This window comes from Amphibalanus amphitrite, unplaced genomic scaffold (genome assembly GCF_019059575.1).
Source record: "Amphibalanus amphitrite isolate SeventyFive unplaced genomic scaffold, NRLGWU_Aamphi_draft 001023F_arrow, whole genome shotgun sequence".
NCBI lineage: Eukaryota > Metazoa > Arthropoda > Thecostraca > Balanomorpha > Balanidae > Amphibalanus > Amphibalanus amphitrite.
The window spans coordinates 238,697-258,862 of NW_024882517.1; the positions used below are offsets into that span (position 1 = coordinate 238,697).

General features: G+C 56.9%; 2 protein-coding genes across 6 annotated transcripts in view; one reads left to right on the plus strand and one right to left on the minus strand.

The window, feature by feature from the left end:
- LOC122369291 (epidermal growth factor receptor substrate 15-like 1) overlaps positions 1-6,805 on the plus strand; it is a 30,575-nt gene extending 23,770 nt beyond the window's left edge. For 2 of the 4 annotated variants that reach the window (XM_043343922.1, XM_043343924.1), the window contains exons 12-17: positions 146-208; positions 907-1,104; positions 1,782-2,012; positions 2,311-2,595; positions 3,012-3,161; positions 4,735-6,805. In XM_043343922.1, coding sequence (XP_043199857.1) covers positions 146-208; positions 907-1,104; positions 1,782-2,012; positions 2,311-2,595; positions 3,012-3,161; positions 4,735-5,298 — 1,491 coding nt within the window. In that variant the 3' untranslated portion in view covers positions 5,299-6,805. Of the gene's footprint in view, positions 1-145; positions 209-906; positions 1,105-1,781; positions 2,013-2,310; positions 2,596-3,011; positions 3,162-3,786; positions 3,834-4,734 lie in introns of all 4 variants that reach the window. The other 2 variants (XM_043343925.1, XM_043343923.1) reach the window with 2 other exon arrangements.
- An 803-nt stretch (positions 6,806-7,608) lies between these two features.
- On the minus strand, positions 7,609-19,816 carry LOC122369289 (nascent polypeptide-associated complex subunit alpha, muscle-specific form-like). Of its 2 annotated transcripts, XM_043343920.1 has the most exons (8): positions 19,738-19,816; positions 18,361-18,584; positions 15,305-17,688; positions 14,060-14,928; positions 12,014-14,029; positions 10,284-11,651; positions 9,725-9,844; positions 7,609-8,413 (listed from the first exon to the last, which is right to left on the minus strand). In XM_043343920.1, exons 2-8 carry the CDS (start codon positions 18,572-18,574, stop codon positions 8,365-8,367), a joined length of 7,020 nt encoding a protein of 2,339 aa, XP_043199855.1. In that variant the 5' UTR covers positions 18,575-18,584; positions 19,738-19,816; the 3' UTR covers positions 7,609-8,364. The 2 variants fall into 2 exon arrangements, with proteins under 2 accessions (XP_043199855.1, XP_043199854.1); XM_043343919.1 differs by having other exon boundaries at positions 12,014-14,928.
- Positions 19,817-20,166: the final 350 nt, after the last annotated feature.

Sequence of the window (20,166 nt, forward strand, 5' to 3'; positions counted from 1 at the left end):
ACAGTGGCCGATTCGGTTTGTGTTTATCACGTTGTGCCGGCCTTGTTTTGCTCTGCTGCCCGCCTCGTGTGTTAGTTTGCACCCCCGGTAGTCGGCGGCCGGCGGTCTGGCGGCTGACCCTCCCGCCCCTCGTGCTGCACCACAGACCAGTAGGCTGGAGAAAGACCTCCAGGCCGCCAAAGATGAGGTGGCGCGTGAACAGGAGAAGGTGAGTGTAGTGCGGGCCCAGACAGGGCGGTGGCGACCGCTGGGTGTTTGTCTGCGTACTTCTTCCGCAACTGTCCTTTGAAGCGCCGCAAGAAAAGCGGGTTGGGAACGTCTGTGGAATCAGTGTCTTTGCAGATGTTATGGCATATATTGTCCGGTATCATGTGCTTTTGAGCTGATATTGTTGTTGAAAAGAGCTTATTCTGATGCGTGGTTGGCTATTTTAACATGTTTCCTTTTCAATTTTTGGTACCGGAATCTCACTCGTGCTTAAATGTATCCATATTTTCTCACTGCTTTTTCATGCTCTGGGTTAGTAAGTCTATTGCTCAGCCTCCATGCTTCTTTTCGTATCGTGAAAACTACTTGTTGAAGGCGCACTGTAACACTTTTATTCGCCATCCTACTTGTTTGTGTTGAATGCGTTTTATAGATATCTCCCAGCTCTACTTCTTGCTCGTCTTTACTCTTAAGTAATTCTTTCTTTGATGCTTCAACATGCACCATTTTATGCGATTCTTCTTTGTCATCGATATATTTTTTTTAAGGATGGCGTTTTCGATCTCGCTGTCAGAAACCAACTTAAAATCTTTTTAGCCGTTTAGCAAGAAGTGAAGATGCCTTAATGCTCTGCATCGAGGCCATGTCCGTGTTTTCCATTGACTGGTCCCGCACTCCCCCCCCCCTCGCCCTTCCCAGGTGGACCGTCTGCAGTCGCAGGTCAAGGACCAGGAGGAGTCGCTGGTGGCTCAGGAGCAGGAGCTGGCCGACAAGCGGCGCGAGCTGACCGAGCTGCGGGACGAGGAGCTCAGCCTGGAGCGCCAGGTGAAGGAGACCACCGAGCGGCAGGAGCGGCTCGGACGGACCATGGAGGACGCCGCGCTCCAGCTCAGCCAGGTATGGAGTCAGGAGGGGGGGGAGGTACTGTCAGGAGCGGCTCGGTCGGACGGACCATGGAGGACGCCGCGCTCCAGCTCAGCCAGGTATGGAGTCAGGAGGGGGGGGGGGGAGGTACTGTCAGGAGCGGCTCGGTCGGACGGACCATGGAGGACGCCGCGCTCCAGCTCAGCCAGGTAAGGAGTCAGGAGGGGGGGGGGGGAGGTACTGTCAGGAGCGGCTCGGTCGGACGGACCATGGAGGACGCCGCGCTCCAGCTCAGCCAGGTAAGGAGTCAGGAGGGGGGGGGGGGGGGGCATCTGGAGCGGCCGCTCCAGCTCAGCCAGCTATGCAGAGACGGGGGTGATAAATATAGTCGTAACGTGATAGATATAGTCGTGCATGAAGAGCTGTGCCAAAAGCCGCGTCGAGTGTGTTTTGAGTGCCAACGACTAAAAGCAGCGTCGTGTACCGGATGTTAAATGACCTCTTCTCTCCTAAGTTTATTGACTATGTGACATTTAATTTGTCTTTATTGCGCTCCTCTTTTTCACCATGTGCTTTTCGAATTATTGCCTCTTCACGTCCCTCACTTTCCGCACCACTGATTGTCCTGTGTTTCACACTAGCCTCCTTGCGGCACCACTTGCGACACCAAACACCCCATCCTCCACTAACCCTCCCACTCCCCTCGGCAGGCCAAGACGAAGGTGACTCAGCTGGAGGAATGTCAGCGGAGGATGTCAGAGGCGCTGGAGCAGTGCGAGGTGGCGCTCAGCAGTGGAGACGTGACCAGCGTGCCGGACTCGGCCCTGGACCCGGTCGACCAGTCGTTCGCTGACCCGCAGTTCACGGAGATCCGCAGCATGCTCAGTCCGGAGCCGGAACCGGAGCCCGAGCCGGAGCCGGAGCCCGAACAGAAGTCACAGGTGAGGCGGGTGACCGCAGCGACATCTGGGAGTGGGGCAGACTTGCTGGGAGAAGGTATTCGTGGGCTCAGAACGTTGTTTGTGTTTTATTCATGATTTTAAGTAATAAGTAGTCTATGTTCCATACGCATTTTTTTGTGAAGTTTTTAGTTCACTCTTAGTGCAAAGCGAACATTGCTGAAATGCTTGCATGTAAGGCACTTGCTACCTTGCAGCTGTGTCCACTGTGGTTCTGGTTTATTGCATTCCTCGTCGTCTTCCTTGCTCTCACACTAACCTTACCCTATATCTGCCGCAGCCGCCGCCACGTCCTGCGGCGCCCTCTTTCGCCACGAACGGCTTCAACGACCCGTTCCGACCTACCAGCGGGGGCGGAGGTGGCGGCGGCGGCGGCGGCGGGGCCGCCTGGGGCGCCTCGGACCCGTTTGGCGGCTGGGACGCGCCGGCCGCCGCTGCTCCGGCCGCCGAGCCGTCGCCCGCGCACGCCGATCCGTTCGGCGCTGAGCCCTTCGCGGCTCCCTCGGCGGCGCCGGCGCGACCGCCGTCTGTCACACCCGACCTGCCGCCCAAACCGGCTGGAAAGGTGAGGGATGATAGTGGTGTACACTGTACGTTATTATTTGGGGCATGGAAGATGTATTCATGATACAACTCATGATATTGTAAATTTAATATCGTGACGCGAGCTGAACGTATAACCAACACGGTAGCAGGATGCAATGCTGCAACGTGTAACGCTAAACTTAATGAAAACGGAATTTCCTTTTACGCTTATTCGTTATTCGTTGGATGATGGTACTCTGCCAGCTTAGGTGTTTTATTTATCATACTGACGGCTTTTCGTTTGGCATAATGAACTGCCAAATATGTGATGACACGGTGTTTCTGTATGCTGGTCTAGTTTGCGGGCATGCCATCATGTATGCACTGCACGTTACTTTCTCGCGTGACCCTCAAACAGTGGCGAATGTCTGACGATATGTGTCTGTTCACACCCAGGTGCCTCCCCCGCGCCCGGCACCGCCCAAAAACGTTCCTGCCCGGCCGCCGCCGCCGTCGTTCGCGGCCAAGCAGCAGGAGCAGTCGGCGACGCCGGCGACGGGTGGCTCCGGCGGCGTCGGGTTCGCTGACTTTGCCAACTTCGATCAGGTGAGACTGCCGCGAGCCGGCGCCCTGTCGCCGTGGGTACAGACACCGGGACAGCGGGGGGGGGGGGGTCAGGAGGGCTACTGTCAGAACTGGGGTCTCTCGTCTGTAACTAGACTGTCAAAACTGAAATCCCTCGCTTGTAACTGGATTGTCGGAACTGGAATCCCTCCGTTATTGCTGGACTGTCAGAACTGAAATCCCTCGCCTAGAACTGGATTGTCAGCAGTGTAATTATTTGCTGATAACTGGACTGTCATACCCGGGATCCCTCACTTATAGTTACACTGTGCGAACTTGATCCATCGCTTTCACTGAGCTAGGTACTCTGTTGTATCATCTGTAATCCCCCGATAACTGAAATGGAAGGTTGAGGAATACCAGAATGTTTCTGATTGTGTCATCATTCTGTCTTGTGCCCTTTAAACATTCATGTAGCTGTGATATGTCTCAGACCCTGCTAGCACAATAGTGGTGAGGGTAAACCTGCTGCTAACCCACAGCTATCCAAGCTAACATATTGTTCGTATGAGTGTGGTGCCGGCCCCTGTGCTGTCTCGTATGGAGCTCTGACCGATCTGAGAGAGAGTTGCCGCGCGCGACTAACCCCGCCGGCCGGTCGTTGCAGTGACGTGCTTCTCACGCCCTAGGAGGCGACATTGTCTGTCGCTGTAGGTATGGAACTCACCGACGTCAGCCTACCGTTTTGTCAATGGATGTGTTTTGTGAGCATGCGCCAGTTAGCCCGTAACAGCCCGGACATCGCACATAGACCAGACTGATGAAAGAAAGCACTGTCTCTTGATTGTGTCGCGTTTTTCTTTGGTATGAATCGCACTTTGACCTGCCCCAAGGACGTTATACATCCTGCGAGCCGCAGCAATGTATACGACCTCTCTTCCAGCATCCCAAAAAGTGATGATTGGTATCAACTTACGGTTGGTGTGTATCCGTTTATCCTCGTTATTAATTTGTAGTAAAAGCGTTAGCGTTTCATTTTGACCCTCGACATCACCTTTGGCGTCGAAGCAAGTAGCACCACTTTTTGTCGTTTATATTTTTGTGGTTTGTACGCTGAACGCATGTAAATGTTGAACATAGTAGCTTTTCGTACCATCGTCATGTACGAACTGCTATTGTTGCTCTGTCGGAATTACTTTCCTTTGATATTTAAGGCATGCTGAAGTTGCAGTCCTGCGTTCAAATGGCACACAATTCCATCTTTGATCATGATGACTGAACTGTGTTTCACCCACAACAGCTAACTTTATTCCGAAATGTTATTCCTTGCGTAGTCTGGTTCTTACTTCGTTATGGTGACTCATTAGTCATTGACAACTGTGGACCAATTGTCTTTTCGTCACATTGGTCGTCGATATCTTCACTTACGGTGTGTCAGCTAAGGTTGAAATGCAAAGCAGTGAATGTTCCCCTGAACCACTGTCTGGGCTAATTTGTTGAGATGAATCTTGGTTGATATTAGTAACAAGCCTGTATCGCCCCTGCCCTTGTGTACCCTCCCCCCCCCCCCCGATCACCCCACCTGTCTGACGGACCGCCTCTGGCGCCGTTTCAGTTCACCAGCGGCGGCGCGGCCACCGCTGACGACGTGTGGGCTTCCCCGTCGACCGAGTCGGCGCGGCCGCCGACCGTCGCCGACCCGTTCTCGGCGCATGACCCGTTCGCCGGCGCGGATCCGTTCGCCGCGTCCGAGACCGACCGCGGCGACCCGTTCGCCTCCGTCGACCCGGACTCGGACCCGTTCGCGTCGCCGACCGGCGCCGGCGCAGACCCGTTCGCCGGGAGCGACCCCTTCTCGGGCGGTGATCCGTTCGGTTCGTCAGACCCGTTTGCGGGCTCTGATGGCCGAGATTCGGGCTTCGTCACCCAGTCGTCTACCATGGAGTTCTCCCGGCTGACGCTGGGCGGTGACGGCGGCGGACGGGCGGCGCACGACCCGTTTGACCCGCTGCCCTCCCGTGGCGGCGGCGGTGGGTTCGGCCAGTCCCGCTCCTACGCGCCCTCCCCGGTGGTGGGAGCGGCAGCGGCGGCGGCGGCCGGCCGCTCGGCCTCGGCTCGCGCCACGCCGGCGAGTGAGCTGGAGAGGAAGGCCGCCCGCAGCCCGAGCACGGTATTGTAGCTGCCGGTGACGGGGAGCGGCGGAGCTGCCGGCCGTGCTGATTGTCCACCGCTGGAGCCGACCGACCCGGCCGCCGTGCGGTCCGGAGCCGGCGCTCTCAGCGGTGTCACCCCGCCCGAGCCAGGCGCGGCCCGATCACAGGACACAGCAGGCCTCACACGCCGCTTCTCACCCGGCTTTGACTGGTGGTCGGTGTAACAATAATAAGCCGAAAGGCGCTCACCCGGCTAGTGTAGGTGCGGCGGGCGGTGCGCCGCCCCGCGGCCGCTGCCTGTGGTGGGCAGTGGCCGGCGGGTGCCAGGCCTGTCCCGCGGACCCAGCGCGTGCCGCCGCGGGCCGCGTCCGCCGGCGCGTAGCTGCAGTGTCTGTATGTGTGTGTGTGTGCAGTGAACTAGCTGGAGACGTGTTCGTACTGCGTGCGAGCCGAGTAGCTACTGGTACTGCCCTCCTGTATCCTCTGTCTGTCACAGTTAGTCTCTCTCCGCTCCTCTCTCTGTGTTCCTCTCAGCTCCCACACTCTCTCCCCCTCTCTCTGTCGTCTGCGATCTAGGTGTTTCGCCTCTGTCCTGTGTCAGGCGCCAGCGTACTTCGTGACATAGCGGTGGGAGTGGCGAGGGCGACCGTAGCGCACACAGCCAGGCGGTATTGGCCGGATATTAGCGTGTATCATCAGTTGGTTGACCAGACAGTGAGTTGTGACTTAAAGACGTTGTGAATAGCTCGAGCTGTTTGGAACCTGGTTTCTGTGTTATTTCAAGTGTAAGCTCTCCCCTCAATGCTCGGTTATTCAATCAGAAGCGGCTAATGTATGTGTTTACTAGGCGCCGGTACAGAGCCTGCAGGTTTTGCATTTTATCGTTTATGTCGAGGGATTCGAGAAGGGTAATTACGGGACTCGCCTCGCCCCGAAGTGCCCCGTGGCGCTGAGCTGATGCTAGCCCCGGCTCACAGTGACCACTCGCCGCGTCGGTGGCTGCCGAGGTAGCCCGTTTTGTAAGCGATCATAATAATTGTCCCTGCCCGAGTGTAGTTGTGACTGACCGGCATTTTATTTATACATTGTTTCCGAGTCATCCGCCAGAGCGCTGTGTAACGGGATCTAGCAGCAGCCGCCCGGAATAGACAGAATCCATAATGGTTTGCATTTGGTAGTGTAATTGGCCAAATTGAAAATCATCTAAATCCAAGTAAGGACGTCTACGTCTAGCCGGGCTGCTGCGGCTTGGGTCAGCGCAAAGCCCGGCGGTACCTCGGCCGGCCATCCCACACCGCTGCAATCAGTGGCGCGGCGCGGTCCGCCCCCACCAGCTCCCCTCGATCATTTGCCGCGTGCGCTCCGAGCTCTAGGTGTCAGTTCCCTCTCCACCGGCGTCCGCCAGCCATTCCACGAGTAGAGCGGAGCCGCGGTCCGATCCGCCGCGGCCGCGGACTTATACATACAGATATACCTGTCTGGTGCGGAGTTAATGGTTATTCGTATTGTGTAAATATATATCAGTCATCGTCAGCAGTGTCTCGTGTGCTGTGGGTTTTCGAAGTAAACGCGAAGGTTGGCAGTTTTATCGTCGCTATAACTGCAGTTGACGCCTCGCGTTCGCAGCCACTTCTCTTGCTCTCCGAACCATGAAAAGACAGCAACACTTTTCTTGGCTGTATTTGTCTTTTATCACAGCATTGTTCTCTCACTCAGACAATGAACTGACCTCATGAGCGGAGAATGCTTTCTGACGCAACATTCAGAAAAGGTCACACCAGGCTCACCTAACGGGATACACCGATCAGTCAGCTCTAAGGAGCAGGGCGTCACAATTGACAGGAAGCCGACGTGGTTCAAACACCCGAGACGATCCAGAGTATAGGTCACCTGATCACGGCTCAGTCCAATCCGACCGAGACGCTGTAGATGGTGTGGCATCGAGGGAATGCTCAGCGCTATGACTGGTGTGTGCCAGGACGACAGGTGGTCGGTGGATGAAAGGATGATGGTAATTGAAGCATGAGTTGGAGAGATGTTTCATAACTGAACAAGGCAAACTTATTGTAAGATTGTGCAGTAACAAAAGCAAAACGTGGTTGAACAGTGAAAAGTGTATACAAAAAGGTGAAAGCTAAGAAGGAACGACTCATAAGTGACGTGAGCAAATCCGTACTGCATAACCGCGATAAGAGTTAAAATTGGATTTTTCTTAGAACAATTTGACTCATCGCCGCTCAATTTCGGTCGATTTTGTCATTTTCAATCCCATCTGAAGCATTAAAATCACGTATCTTTCATGAGCATCTGAGCCAGATAGACAACAAAAAGAAGAATTTTTCATACATTGAATATATTCTCATTTTTTGAAACGTTGACGTCATATGGTTATTTGGAAATACAACAAAACTGAGCGGCTCTGGAACAAACACCATTCAATAACACTCAGTCCTAGGATAAGCAGCGACAATGGTTCACATCTTCAAACGCACAACACGGCGCCAGCACACTGGCACGAAGGCACCCATGTCACATTTGCGAGCCCCGCGGCGCCGCGAGGTTTTGGCTTGAACGAGCGCCCCGGCGCGTTTCCCTGAGCACCAGCCGACACTGAGCAAATGACGCCACCGCAGAACGACTGGCCGACGCAGCAGCAAAGCTCGTATTTTACCCTTTGGGCTGGAGGCGTTTGACGCGGACGGTTCAGCCGTCGCAGCCACGCATTACCAGCTGCTCGATTTGTGACGGTAATTGCCCGCGGCATGTAGGCCGGCGATTGGTCCTCTGTGCCAGTGACGTCAATAGTTTATCCACCGCCGCCGGCCACGTCCTTCCGTGACGTCACTAGCCACAGCCGGTCGGGAGCGCTGACGGTACGCCGCGCTTCGTCACCGCGGAGAATCTGGGCCGGTGCTGACGAGACGCCTCCGTTTCGGATGACGACCCTTTGTGACTTCCTCGCTCAGTCGTTCATCCGTGGCGTCCGGCCGGTCTCGGAGTTGGTCCGATGACGTCACAGGTCTCCCGGCTACACCATCACTCTCTCACGCTCTACCGCCTGAACACACACGCACTGAGCCAGCCGCCATACCTTACCTGTGCTCGTGGTGGTGACGTGTCGAGCCGTGCGGGTAGGAGGGCCTGTAAACGGCGGCACAGGTCACCGACAGGTCACGGTGTCACCGCGAGCGTACCACAGCGGGTGGAGGGTGTCTATACCGCCGCCACAGGACAGGGCAGTGAACAAATGAAGGGGTGAGATGTATGATACAATCAGTGTATCAGCGACAGAGTGATGAAAGACACACAACATGCATTAACACGAAGATACACACAGTTAACAACTCAAAAAACTTGAGATGTGAACATATCGAAATTAATTTAGTGGTTATAGAAGTCGACAGTTGCTAAACCGAAAACTAAAAAGAAGCACTACGTAGAAAGTTACAAGATTTAACGTTCCGGTCCTCGGCGTAATTCAAGACACGCAGTTGATGCGCACGGGAAGGATTAAGGCGGTCGAGATTTAGCGACGAGCGATACATGATTGCCCTTATAAAATATTTTCCTTTCATTTTCCCCTAATTAAAATAAGTCAAATATCGCAAAATGTACTTTTAAATGATCCGAAACATGACACCAGTGCCTAGCTAAGCTAAGCATGCATGCCCCAGTAAAATATGAGTGAAGTTAACTGCCCCTTTCGGTTCGAATTCCGGTTCAAAGATTAACATGTGGAGCATCCTTAGCTCAAGTAAAAGAAAACCGTCGTCCATGTTAATATTTTGTCGGCAAAGGCTCCCACAACCAGTGCGCGTGTAGGCAGTGACCACTATGTCGCCTTGCGTGGGTCGGCGCGGAGTCCGGCCTCCGAGGAGTCCCGGTCGCGGCAGACCGAGCCGCGTCGCGTCCAGAGTCCAGTGGCCGACCTCACAGCCCGCGCTGACAACTCGCGCTGACGGCCAGCGCTGACAGCAGGCGCTGACGGGGCACCCGGCCGACCCGTCCGCTGACCGGCGAGTCAGCTCTGTAACAGGCCAGCCACGGCGACCGCCGCCCGCCCGTCAGCCCGCCCCGCGCCCGGCACTGATACCCACAGCGATTGTACCCCACCGTCCGGCACTCACCGCCCGCCCCGCACAGATACATCCGCCCGGCACTGCCCTCACTGTCCCTGTACCTGAGGGAGGTGACTGCCCGGGAGGGCGTGAAAATAATGTCCCATCTGGTTCGATAAGTATCAAAACAAACCCATTAGACCCGAAGCCCGCATTCTCTACTAAACCCTTTGATTGGGTCGGACCCAGCTATTATACCATCCTACCTCCCCGCGTCAGTCCCGCTCGGGCGCACCCCTCCCCCGCCCTCCCCCTCCCCCGCCGAGGTGCCCTCTCGGGCCGTTCCGCCGGCGGTGCGCCGCGTCGTCCCGGTCCGCCGGACAGTGAGCAGTACCCGGCCGATGTCTGGTGCCGCCACTCGCGCTCCGAGCCCAGGTGCTGGTAGGGGCAGCGGCGGGCGTTACAGCGCCCCAGCAGGTCGTGTTTGCAGACCACCAGGTGCGGGTTCAGTCGTCTGGGGGAAGAGAACGGCAGCCGCCGGGCAGCGCGGGTACGCACGGTCACCGGTCACACGCACCGACACGCACTGATGACGGCCCGTGAACACAGACACGCACCGTAGCACAGCGTCGCAGTCCTACACAGGGAAAACAGTCAGCACACGCTCTAGCGAGAAAGCAAACGCGGTAAACATGCCTTACACATACGCCAACGATAGAAGCGAAAATTGCTCCTACCCACCATAAACAAGTTTCTCTCCACTTACAGAACAGTGTGTATGGTTCATTTAGGGCTGATTACAACAAGAGGGGAAGCAAGAGGGATTACAACAAGAGGGGAATACGTTCAAAAACATTGCTTCCTCAACAGACGCCAGTTTAGACAGACGCCTCAAATAGACGCCAAAAACGCCACTCCCTCAAACCATTCCTTTATTATGTCAGCCCACTCACCCGATGCTGGCTGGGGCAGGCGGCTGCAGCGGCGACTCGTAGGGCCTGTAGCGGGCCGCGGCGCGCGGCGTCACGTCGTCGCTGGCCGTCTCGCGGAGCAGCGCGCTGAACTCGGCCAGCACGGGCGGCCACTGCAGGCCACTGACGTCCGTCGGCGGCACCGTCTGCGCCGGGGGCGGCGGCGGCGGCTCGGCGGCCGGCGCGCCCGTCAGCGGCCCGGCGAACCGCTCCGGCCGCCGGCTGCGGCGCCCCAGCTCCTCTGGTCGGTCGGCGTCCGTGGGCCGCCGCTCCGGCCGCTGCACCACCGAGTGGAGCCCGTGAGGCGGCTCCGGTGGCGGCGGGGGGCTGCGCCGCCACACTCTGCTCCGCGACCGACCACGTCGACTGGATGCCGGCGAGGACGGAGAACCCGGCTGCGGCTTTTTGGCCGCGGATGAGCGAGTGTTCCTCGCGGGGGACGGGGGATTCTTCTTGGCTGGAGAATCGGGCGTCTTGATTGGAGAGTGGGTGATTGTTTTGGTCAGGGATTGCGGCGTTTTCTTGGCAGGAGACGGGGGCGTCTTTCTGACCGGAGATTGGGGCGTCTTCTTGGCAGGAGACGGGGGCGCCTTCCTGACCGGAGACTGGGGCGTTTTCTTGACCGGAGACTGGGGAGTTTTCTTTGCGGATTTCTGAGCACGTGATCGTTTGGGTCTGATCGGCACAGAGTCGGATTCTGGCGACTGTTCAATGTTTAACACCGGGAATATCGGCTTCACCATAGTGACTGTGGGTGTAATCTGAGCCACAGCAGTCTCTGAGCACACGACAGGCTGGGCTACGGCCGTGGCTGGGGCCAGGGGCGGTTTACGCGGCTCGGCTACAGTCGCCGGCCGGTCAGCAGATTCCACGCCAGTGTCTATCGTAGCGTCGCGCCGCTCCGTCTCTAATATCGCCGAGACATTCTCTGACGGAGCCCCGTCCCCGGCAGCGGTCTGCCGTGGGACCGGGCGCGTATCCCCACTGTCCTCCGTCCTCTCAGTGTCCTCGAGTTCCTCAGCATCCTCCTCCTCATCTGAGGACTCGGCCAGCCCCTGGACGGGCAGCTGGTACTCTTCTCCGAACAGGGCGCCGCCCATGCGCGAGCAGGCGTTCTCCAGCTCGCGGCGCTGTTGCCGGGCCGGCAGCAGGCGCTCGGTGGCTACCAGCCGCAGCTGCTGCGACAGACGGTCGCACAGCGAGGTGCGCTCGGCCAGGCGGCGCTCGGCGGCAGCCAGCTCGGCCCGCAGACGGGCCACGGCCATGCCGGCCTCGGCGGCGGCCGTGCGCTCGGCGCGCAGCTTGGACTGCAGCGCGGCTGACAGCTGGGTCTCCTCCTGCAGTGTGGCTCTGCGGGACAGGCACACACACACGGACGGCTCCACAGGCAGCACTGGTACACGGGCCGCCTTATCCCGAAACGGGAGACGCAACTGGCTTCTATTAAAACAAGTAACAGAACTTGCAATGAATACAACGAAAATTTAACAGAGTTAGGTTCTTGCACACAAGTAAATGAGTTTTGCCGAACACATGTAAGAAATGCTTGGAATTGTCAGAATTTGAAACGGACTTAACCCACGTAAAACAAGGATAGCACATAAAGGTAGCATTAATGCTGAACTTAAGCCTGAGCTTTAACATTTGAGCCTGAACTTAAACATTAAAACAAAAGCTTACGCGACACAAAGTCCGTGTCAATTTTTACTCACCTAACGTCTCGCAGTTTCCTCTCCGACGTCTTCAGCTGCTGCACCATCAGGATGCGCTTCATCCTATCCAGCTCGGCGTCAGAGAGTGCCGGGGACGGCTGCTCATGCCCGGGCTGCTGGTCCTCCTCTTCCTCCCCACCATCCTCCTCCTCTTCCTGCCCTCTGTCCTCGTCCTCCTCATAGTGAATGGAGCAGGCGGCCGGCTGACCGACCATCGGTCTCGTCACCTGTAATGTGATGCTCAGGGGCGGCAGTCGGCTCAAATCTGGGGGAATGTGATCTGGAGAACCTCCATCCTCCACTTCCTCTTCTTCCTCCTCCACTTCCACATCCTCCCACATCTCGCCCACCTCCTGGAGAACCTCTTCGGCGTCCAACTCGTCGTCTGAAGTGGTCTCCATGGGTGCGTCACTGACGCCGGTGATGACGGGAGGCATGGTGTCTGGCAGAGCCTCCTTTGTCGATTCAGCCACAACCGGCTCGGGGACAGGCCGGGACATGGCCGAGTCCTGACTGGTAGGATGTACCACATCCTCTCCGGACTTAGATGAATCGTGCGCCGGAACTGGGTCTTCAGTAGTTTTCTCGGTTATATCCGCTGGCGCTGTGCTGACCCCGTGTGGCTCGTGAGAGTCCACCGACTGGCGAACTGATGTCCCTCTCTCCGCTGGGGAGAGCCGCTGCAGCCGGACAGAGCAGGGCGACGCACCGTACCGAGCCCGCAGTGCCTCGTCACTGAGAGTTACCCGTACAGGAGTGCCAGGACACGGCTCAGAGGCGGGCGCCGGGACGGCAGGCGCGCAGCTGAGGGACGCAGATGTTACAGCTTCTCCTTCCGAGCATGTAACGTCGGGAGGATTTGGAACAGTCTCCGCAGGTGAAGGCTTATCGGTGGTGACCGTTGGAGCTACCATTGTCTTGTCGGCGGCGGCAGGCGGGCTAGACAAGGTAACGCTCTCTGCTGGAGCTGTACCGTTCCCATCGAGCGCAGGGCTTTCTTCACCAGTAACCGAACTCTCTTGATCAGGCAGCTCGGCTCCAAATAAGCGCCGGACCCCAGGAGGAGTGACCAGGCCAGTCAGAACCTTGCGGAAATACGTGTCACGCTCCAGTCGTACGCCCAACACTGGTGCCGACAGCTTCTCCACGTCAGGAGAAGCAAACACAAACTTTTCAAACAGACTCGACTGTGAGGTGCCCGATTCCGTCGCCACTTGTCCTGAAGTGCCGTCACCGGACATCGCGGTTCCCGTTACCGATGAATCACTTGCCTTCTTCTCAGCGCCAGTCTTCGCCGCTGTCTCCGACCTCTGGTCTGGTGGATGCTGGGCGTCCCGCTGGTCTCCTGCCGTATCACTGGCAGGATCGCTGACACCAACTTCCTTTCGCTGAATCACAGGTCCAGGAGCCCGAGCATCTTGCTTCGCTGGTGGCTTCGATGAGACACTATCGGCAGCAGCGACAGGTTCGGGAGCCACTGCGGCCGGTTCAGAAGCGGGCGCCCGCCCAGCGGCAGGCCGCTTGTCATGCGTCGCAGCGGCACCGCCAGCCTTAGAGCCGGCGCCAGAGGCGGCCGCGCCGGCAATCTCTCCAGCGCCTGCCGTCGGCCGCGGCTGGAGCGCCACTTGGCGAGGGGTGAATGCGGTCGGTTTGAGCGATGGCTGCGGAGGTGCCGGGGCAGCGACGGCGGGGCGCACGACCGACACACCCCAGCGAATGGGGGCGAACAACGACTGGAAGGCGGGAGCGGCGGCCTTGTCCACTGCCACATCTGTGCTAGATTTCTCTGCCGTAGCGATGGACGAAACAGGCACTGCTCGCGGCGTAGCATCAGATTTACTGGCGTCTGAGCCGGGCTCAACAGCCGCCAATACAGGAACTGCAGAGGCCGGGTCCGATTTCGCCATACGTCCATCAGACTGCCGAGAAACAGTTTTTGTCTCCGAAGAGCCCGTTGCTGGTTGTGTAGCTTTTGGGGCAGCTGGTTTTGCCTGGGCTGCAACCGATTTGGGCGCACCTGGTTTGGGCGCAGCTGGTTTGGGCGCAGCTGGTTTGGGCGCAGCAGGTTTGGGTTCAACTGGTTTAGGCACAGCAGGTTTGGGTTCAACTGGTGTTGGATCAATTGGTTTGGGCTCAACTGGTTTGGGTTCAGCTGTTTTAGGCACAGCAGGTTTGGGTTCAGCATGTTTGGGTTCAGCTGGTTTGGGCTCAACTGGTTTGGGCTCAACCGGTTTGGGTTCAGCTGGTTTGGGTGAAGAGGGTTTGGGTTGAGTTGGTTTGGGTTCAGCTGGTTTGGGTTCAGCTGGTTTGAGTTCAGCTGGTTTGGACGCAGCAGGTTTGGATTCAGCAGCTTTGGGTTCAGCAGGTTTGGGTTCAGCTGGTTTGGACGCAGCAGGTTTGGGTTCAGCTGGTTTGGGTGCGGAAGCTTTGAGCACTGGGGCAGCCGCCTTGGACTGCGTTTCAGCCGGCTTTGGTTTGGCTGCGGTCGCTGTGGGCTGCGCAGAAGCCGGTGTGGGTTGTGAGGAGCTCGGTTTCGGCTTCACTGCTACTCGTACTGACGTTGACTGCACAGCAGTCGGTTTGGCCTGCGCTGTGGTCTCCCTGGGTTTCACGGGAGACGGCGGAGGCTGCGGAGAAGCAGGCTTTGACGGTACCGCAGCCAGCGCGACCTGTGACGCAGTCGATTTAAGCTGCACCGCCACACGCTTCGGTTGCACCGGGGCAGCTTTGGACTGCCCTGGGACGGACTTGACCAGCGGCTGGGCTGGTTTGGGCACCAGCGCTGTCGACTGCTGGGCAGCGGCCGGCTGGCGGGCTTTCCTCTCCGCCAGCTTCTGTTGCTCCTTCGCCCGGATGATTTCCTTTAGACGCATGTATTCGTCCAGTCGGTCCTTCGGCAGCAGCTTGGCTAGATCCTGAAATCGCGTGTATATTCTGAAGTTTTCTAGTCAAAAGTTTGGTAAATTACGCTCTGTTCCCTGGCCAATCGAAATCGGTTATTGGCGCACCCAGATGTGTACTTTTGAAATGTTGACTACAGAGTGACGAGCGCAGCCCCTTTTGACGCGACGTTACTGGAAGTTTATTAATAGGTTAACGCTCAAAAACATAAAAACTTAAATTTATACGATCACACTTATTTCAACGCATCACAAGCTACATAAAAATGAGAATTAATTATGTCAATGATGGTACAAGAAAGGCACCAAGTTGAGGGACCCGCAAACGGGCTACACCGGAACAAACACCTCCCACCCACAGGACGCCGAGTAGCCCGTCCCTCCCTCTCACCTGGGGCGTTCCCTTCGCCGGGGCCCTCTGCGTCTTCTGCTGAGGGGTCTGCGGCGGCTGCGGCCCCGCCTGCTGGCTCTGCGCCGGTGCCGCCGCCGGCTGCGGTGTCTGTGACGGCGACGGGCGGCCTGACGTGGACGCCGACCGGGACACCTGACCGCTCTGCTCCCGCGCCTGGCGCAGGAACTGGTCCAACTGACCGAGAAAGTCGCTGCCGCCGCCAGCCGCCGCCGAGCCCTCGCCGTCCGAGCCGCCCAGGTCTGAATCGTCAGAGTCCGACTGGAGGTTAATGATGAACCGCTTGGTGGCCGGCGGGGGCTCCGGAGGTTTGACCTGCTGCGCCGCCGCCGCCGCTCGCCGGACCTTCTCCGCCGCCAGCCGCCGAGCGCGCAGCGCTGCCACTCTCTTCTGATTGGCCGCAGTCGTTGCCCGGGTCGTCGCCGGTGCGGGTGCCGCCGCGGGTGGAGGAGCGGGAGCAGATGTAGGAGCGGTGGGTACCCTGCGCTCCGGGCGGGTCGCCGCCATGGAGATGAGCAGTTGTGCCCGGAGTACGTCCTCGTCCTCGTCTTCCTCTGCGGTGGCCGACAGCTGCCGAGAACGCTGCCGGACGGGCTGGGGCCGGTCTAAAGTCTCCTGCGCCGCCGGAGTAGGCTGGGGGACGGTCGGAGCCGCCGCCGGAGGATCGGGCGGAGCATCAGAGGACGGATGAGGCGGCGACGGAGGAGGGGGTGGGGGAGGAGCGGTGAGAGAGGGTGGGGGAGGAGCAGTGAGGGGGTGCGGGTCCGGCGGCGGCGGAGGGGGAGGAGCGGTCAGGACACACAGCGGGTCAGAGGGGGAGAGGGGAGGTAGGGGCGGCGGCGGCGGGGGCAGCGGATGCTGGGGCGGGGGCGGAGGCGGCGGCGGCGGTATCGGGGGAGGCGGAGGGGGCGGTGGGAAGGTCGGAGGCGGCGGGTCCGGTGGCAGCGGTGGCGGAGAGGTGGGCGGAGTTCGCGACACGCGGCGCTTTTTAGAGCTCTCTGCTGCGCTCATCTTGCGGTTGCCGGTCACGCGAGGTGCACTGACCGCCTTCATGAAAGCTTGGAACTGCTCAGCATACGATGATTTGGTAAAGACTTCAGACATGGCAGACACAGCACGCTTCGGTGGAGATCCTACAAAATACTTCAACGGATCCTTCTCAAACACATTCTTATCAAAGTCTTTTCGTTTCGACAGTTGCTTTTCGATCTCCTGGAACATACGATCTGATATTTTCTGTCGTCGTTTCACCATGGAGAGCTTCGAGGACGATTCTTGCGCGTCTTGTTTCCGTCCCTTCCTTGTCTTGGCTCTCAACTGTCCCGGACTCAACTCTCGCCTCCCACTGGCGGCACTCGCCCTGCGCCGTCTCGTTGCTCTCCCTTTGGGAGACTTCGCTGCCTGTTCTGCGCTCTCTGAGGACGCCCGAGACACCTCGTCAGTCACCTCAGAGGACTCCGAGTGACCCTGCTCCTCGGTGGCGTCGCCCGCCTCCTTCTCCATTTTGGCCTCTTCCTCAGTGAAACGGTCAAACACGCTCCTTAGCGCCATCAGCCGCAGCTCCAGTTCCGTCTCGTCTGGACCGTCATCTTCCTCCTCTTCTTCAACACCTTCTTCTTCATCGCCTTCCACAGTCATTTCTCCCTCCTTCTCAGGTATGACTTCTTGCACTTCCGCTGGCTTTTCTACTTCCGCTGGCTTTTCTACTTCTGCTGTCTCTATTCCTTCAACAGGCGCTTCCGCCTGTACCGACTCCGCTGATACATCTCCCTCTGGCTTGACTTCTTCGGTCGGAGCTTCCTCAACAGCATTGACAGCCGCCAAAAAGGCCACATCTCGCTTATCTTCCACTATGGACACCTCGCTGGTCTCCGGCTCTGTCGGCGGTTCGGGCGGCTGTGGAGGCGAATCCTCTTCGTCCAATACGATTAGCGGCGGCGACGGTTTTCTTGGCGGCTCCAGCTCGACGATCTCCGGCTCTGGGTCCGGCTCCGGCTCGGCCGTCTCGCCCGGCGGCGGCCCTGCCGGCAGAGGTATCTCCAGCTTTGGCTCCGGAGGTGGTGGTGGCGGCGGCGGCGGTGGAGGCGGTGCCGGCGGCGGCGGCGAGGCCTGTTTTTGGCGCGCTCGCAGGCACAGCTCGCCTAGACTACGCGGCGGCGGCGGCTCTGGCGATTCGACGGGCCTGCGCCGTTTGGGCGGCGGCGAGGCGCGCGGTGGCGAGCGCGGCCGGCGGGCCGAGCGGCGCGGGGAGCGGTGCGGCGAGCGGCGCGCGCGCGAGTGTCGGTGATGTGCTGACGGCCGGTGGCGCTGACTGTGGCGGCAGCGACGGCCGCCGTCCGATCCAGAGTCACTCGAGCTGTCCTTGCCTGCCAGGACACACAGTAGGAGCGGTCTGCTACTTGCGTCTGATGACCAAAGCCGCTAATTGTGGCCGTTGGGTGAGCCTTGAGCAGTGCTCAAGATACGGCACAGACGCTATGTTTATTTCAATAAATCACATAAAACATGGTTTAATGTGAGGTTCAGCCGCGAATCACACAGAACGGGGACAACATTAACCCAATACGCGCGGGGTGCGAACGTAATACTGTCTGTAATTAGCGATAACTTCCACGTCGCAATGACCCCAAACGCAGTGTGTAGATGCGTTTTATGCTCTCCGGAAAAAGCGTGCACATTCAATACATAGATGGGTTGAAAACGTTTTGTACCGTAATAAACTCAAAATTAAGAAGTTATCTAGTAAAAAGCGCCGACGTTGTTCATTACTTGCCGAATTTATCGTCTTTTCATAACAAAATTGACGCGTCAATTTTAACAAGCGGACATCCATCGAAATTGAATTTGCCGAAAGGTTTCACTTATCACTCGCAGCTTGTACTTATCATCAACGTCTCACATAAAGTCGCAACGATCTCATAAAAAAATACACAGCTTGTCTGGCTCATATCCACAACTCACGAAATCACCTGAGTGACCAAACGCTATCTCTACTGTGATGACCCCTCAGGCCCTCAGTCCGCTGCATGGTTACTCACCGGAATGAGGGCGTCTGCGTGTTTTGCGCTCGGCGTGGTGGCGCCTCTCTGCCGAGGCGTTCCTGGGCGAGCGGCGGGCGCCGGTGGCCGCCGTGCTGCCCACCTGGTCCAGCACGTGCCAGTCACCGTCCGGAATCTCGCCCTCCTCCAGCTCATCGCCCGACCAGGCGTCGCCCTCCGAGAGCGCCTCGGCGCCGCCCACGCACTCCGCCATCAGGGCACCGCTGTCGGCCAGAACAGAGACACAACACTAAACAAAACCACACAGAGCTGGAAGTGTACTTCACGGTTTATGTTGGCTATTCTCTTGTGAGGAGCACAAACCATGACACAAAATGAAAACTTAGCAAATAAATAACCCTGACTGCAAACTATGCCAAATATAATAAGATCTTGTCAGTGTGAAGTGTACCTAGACTGTGAGGTTAACCTCACAATATTTGAAGTGAGAATTATCCACTCCTCACTAAAGACACAGTACCTAGGTGTGGGCAGGTGTGGGTTGGTCCTATTGCTCTTGATGTTTACACTTTTTGCATAGCATGCTTTAGTGCAGAGCCATGCCCATATCTCAGGTCTTATTAACTGCCATAGCGCAGTGCACACTGCTCATTTGGCAGCTGCTGACTGACACTGCTGAGTGCTGGATATTGGTATGGGTGCTGATAATTGTGATACAAGACAGCCATAGTAGGGTTGCCTAAAAGTTATTTATGTTTTCAGCTTTATTTGACCTGTCCTTAGTTCAGGTTTCTAAATCAAGTAAGTATGCAAAAGTTCTAGAGTCGAGACCTTTTCTAGTAGAGCCCAAAGGGTGCATAAAGCAGACGGTGAGATGCCGACTGATCAAAACTTCCTTACAACCTAATTGCTTTTACGATGGCCTCTCAGACCAATTGCTTGGCACCTAAAAAGTTAAAAATGTAGGTAACAAATGAACCAACAACATTGGTGAAGGAAATGGTCATGCACAAATTTACTGCTCTGCAGTGTGTGCAGCAGCCAGGCGTGGGGGTAAGGGATGAGTAGTCAGTATGACGTCACACAGCTATGTGCGGTGGACCACAGTCATCGCTGTAGCCGGTCCCGACCAACTACAGGGGTTGCTAGGCTGACATAGGGATGCAGTGGGGCGTGGGCGGGGCTTGGAGCCTGTGTACTGTGTAGTCGTACAGCACACAGGGCCGGGCCCATTAACAGCCCTCTGCAGAGCCTGAGCAATCCAGCAATAACAAAAAAAAAACAACAAGTTGGCCCCCTTCAATTTTCAAAAACCATTGAAGATCAAAATGGTCAATGCAGATGTAACATAAATTCTAAGCAATAGTAAAAGGAAACTTATCAATTCCATAAGTCTATAGTTCCAATCAAGCGTACCTTTTAGATGATGGAGGGAAAAAATATTCCTTAGTTCACATGCATGAAAAAGAAGGGGCAGCTGTTTTCAGAAGCACTGACTCCACAGAGAAAAGCACAAAAGCGTCGAAAATGGTCGAAAGAGAAGGTTTGTCGAAATGACAATACTATAAAAGATTATGACGTCATTAGTAATGATCATTTGATGACATCTTACCATTGAAATAAAGAACTTGTGACCAAGTCTTGTGACAGAGCAATGATGTTTGTTAGAATCACTTATAAGTCAAAAAATTGCAAATAAATATCAAAACAGTGTTTACTGACAAGTCAACGCTTCAAAAAAGTTCACTTGTCGTTCTTTCTCATCAGCCTTTTCACTGTCAAAGTTGAAAATCGAGTCATAATAATAAAATTGAAGCTCAATGCTTTTAGTAATACAGTAATCAA

Excerpts from the sequence above, each read along its gene's own strand:
- LOC122369289 (XM_043343919.1), bottom strand. The coding sequence starts at position 18,574 with ATGGCGGAGTGCGTGGGCGGCGCCGAGGCGCTCTCGGAGGGCGACGCC. Across the intron at positions 11,652-12,013 it reads AGGAAACTGCGAGACGTTAG|AGCCACACTGCAGGAGGAGA; the intron begins GTGAGTAAAAAT and ends CCTGTCCCGCAG. Across the intron at positions 9,845-10,283 it reads CCTGCCCCAGCCAGCATCGG|ACGACTGAACCCGCACCTGG; the intron begins GTGAGTGGGCTG and ends CTCTTCCCCCAG.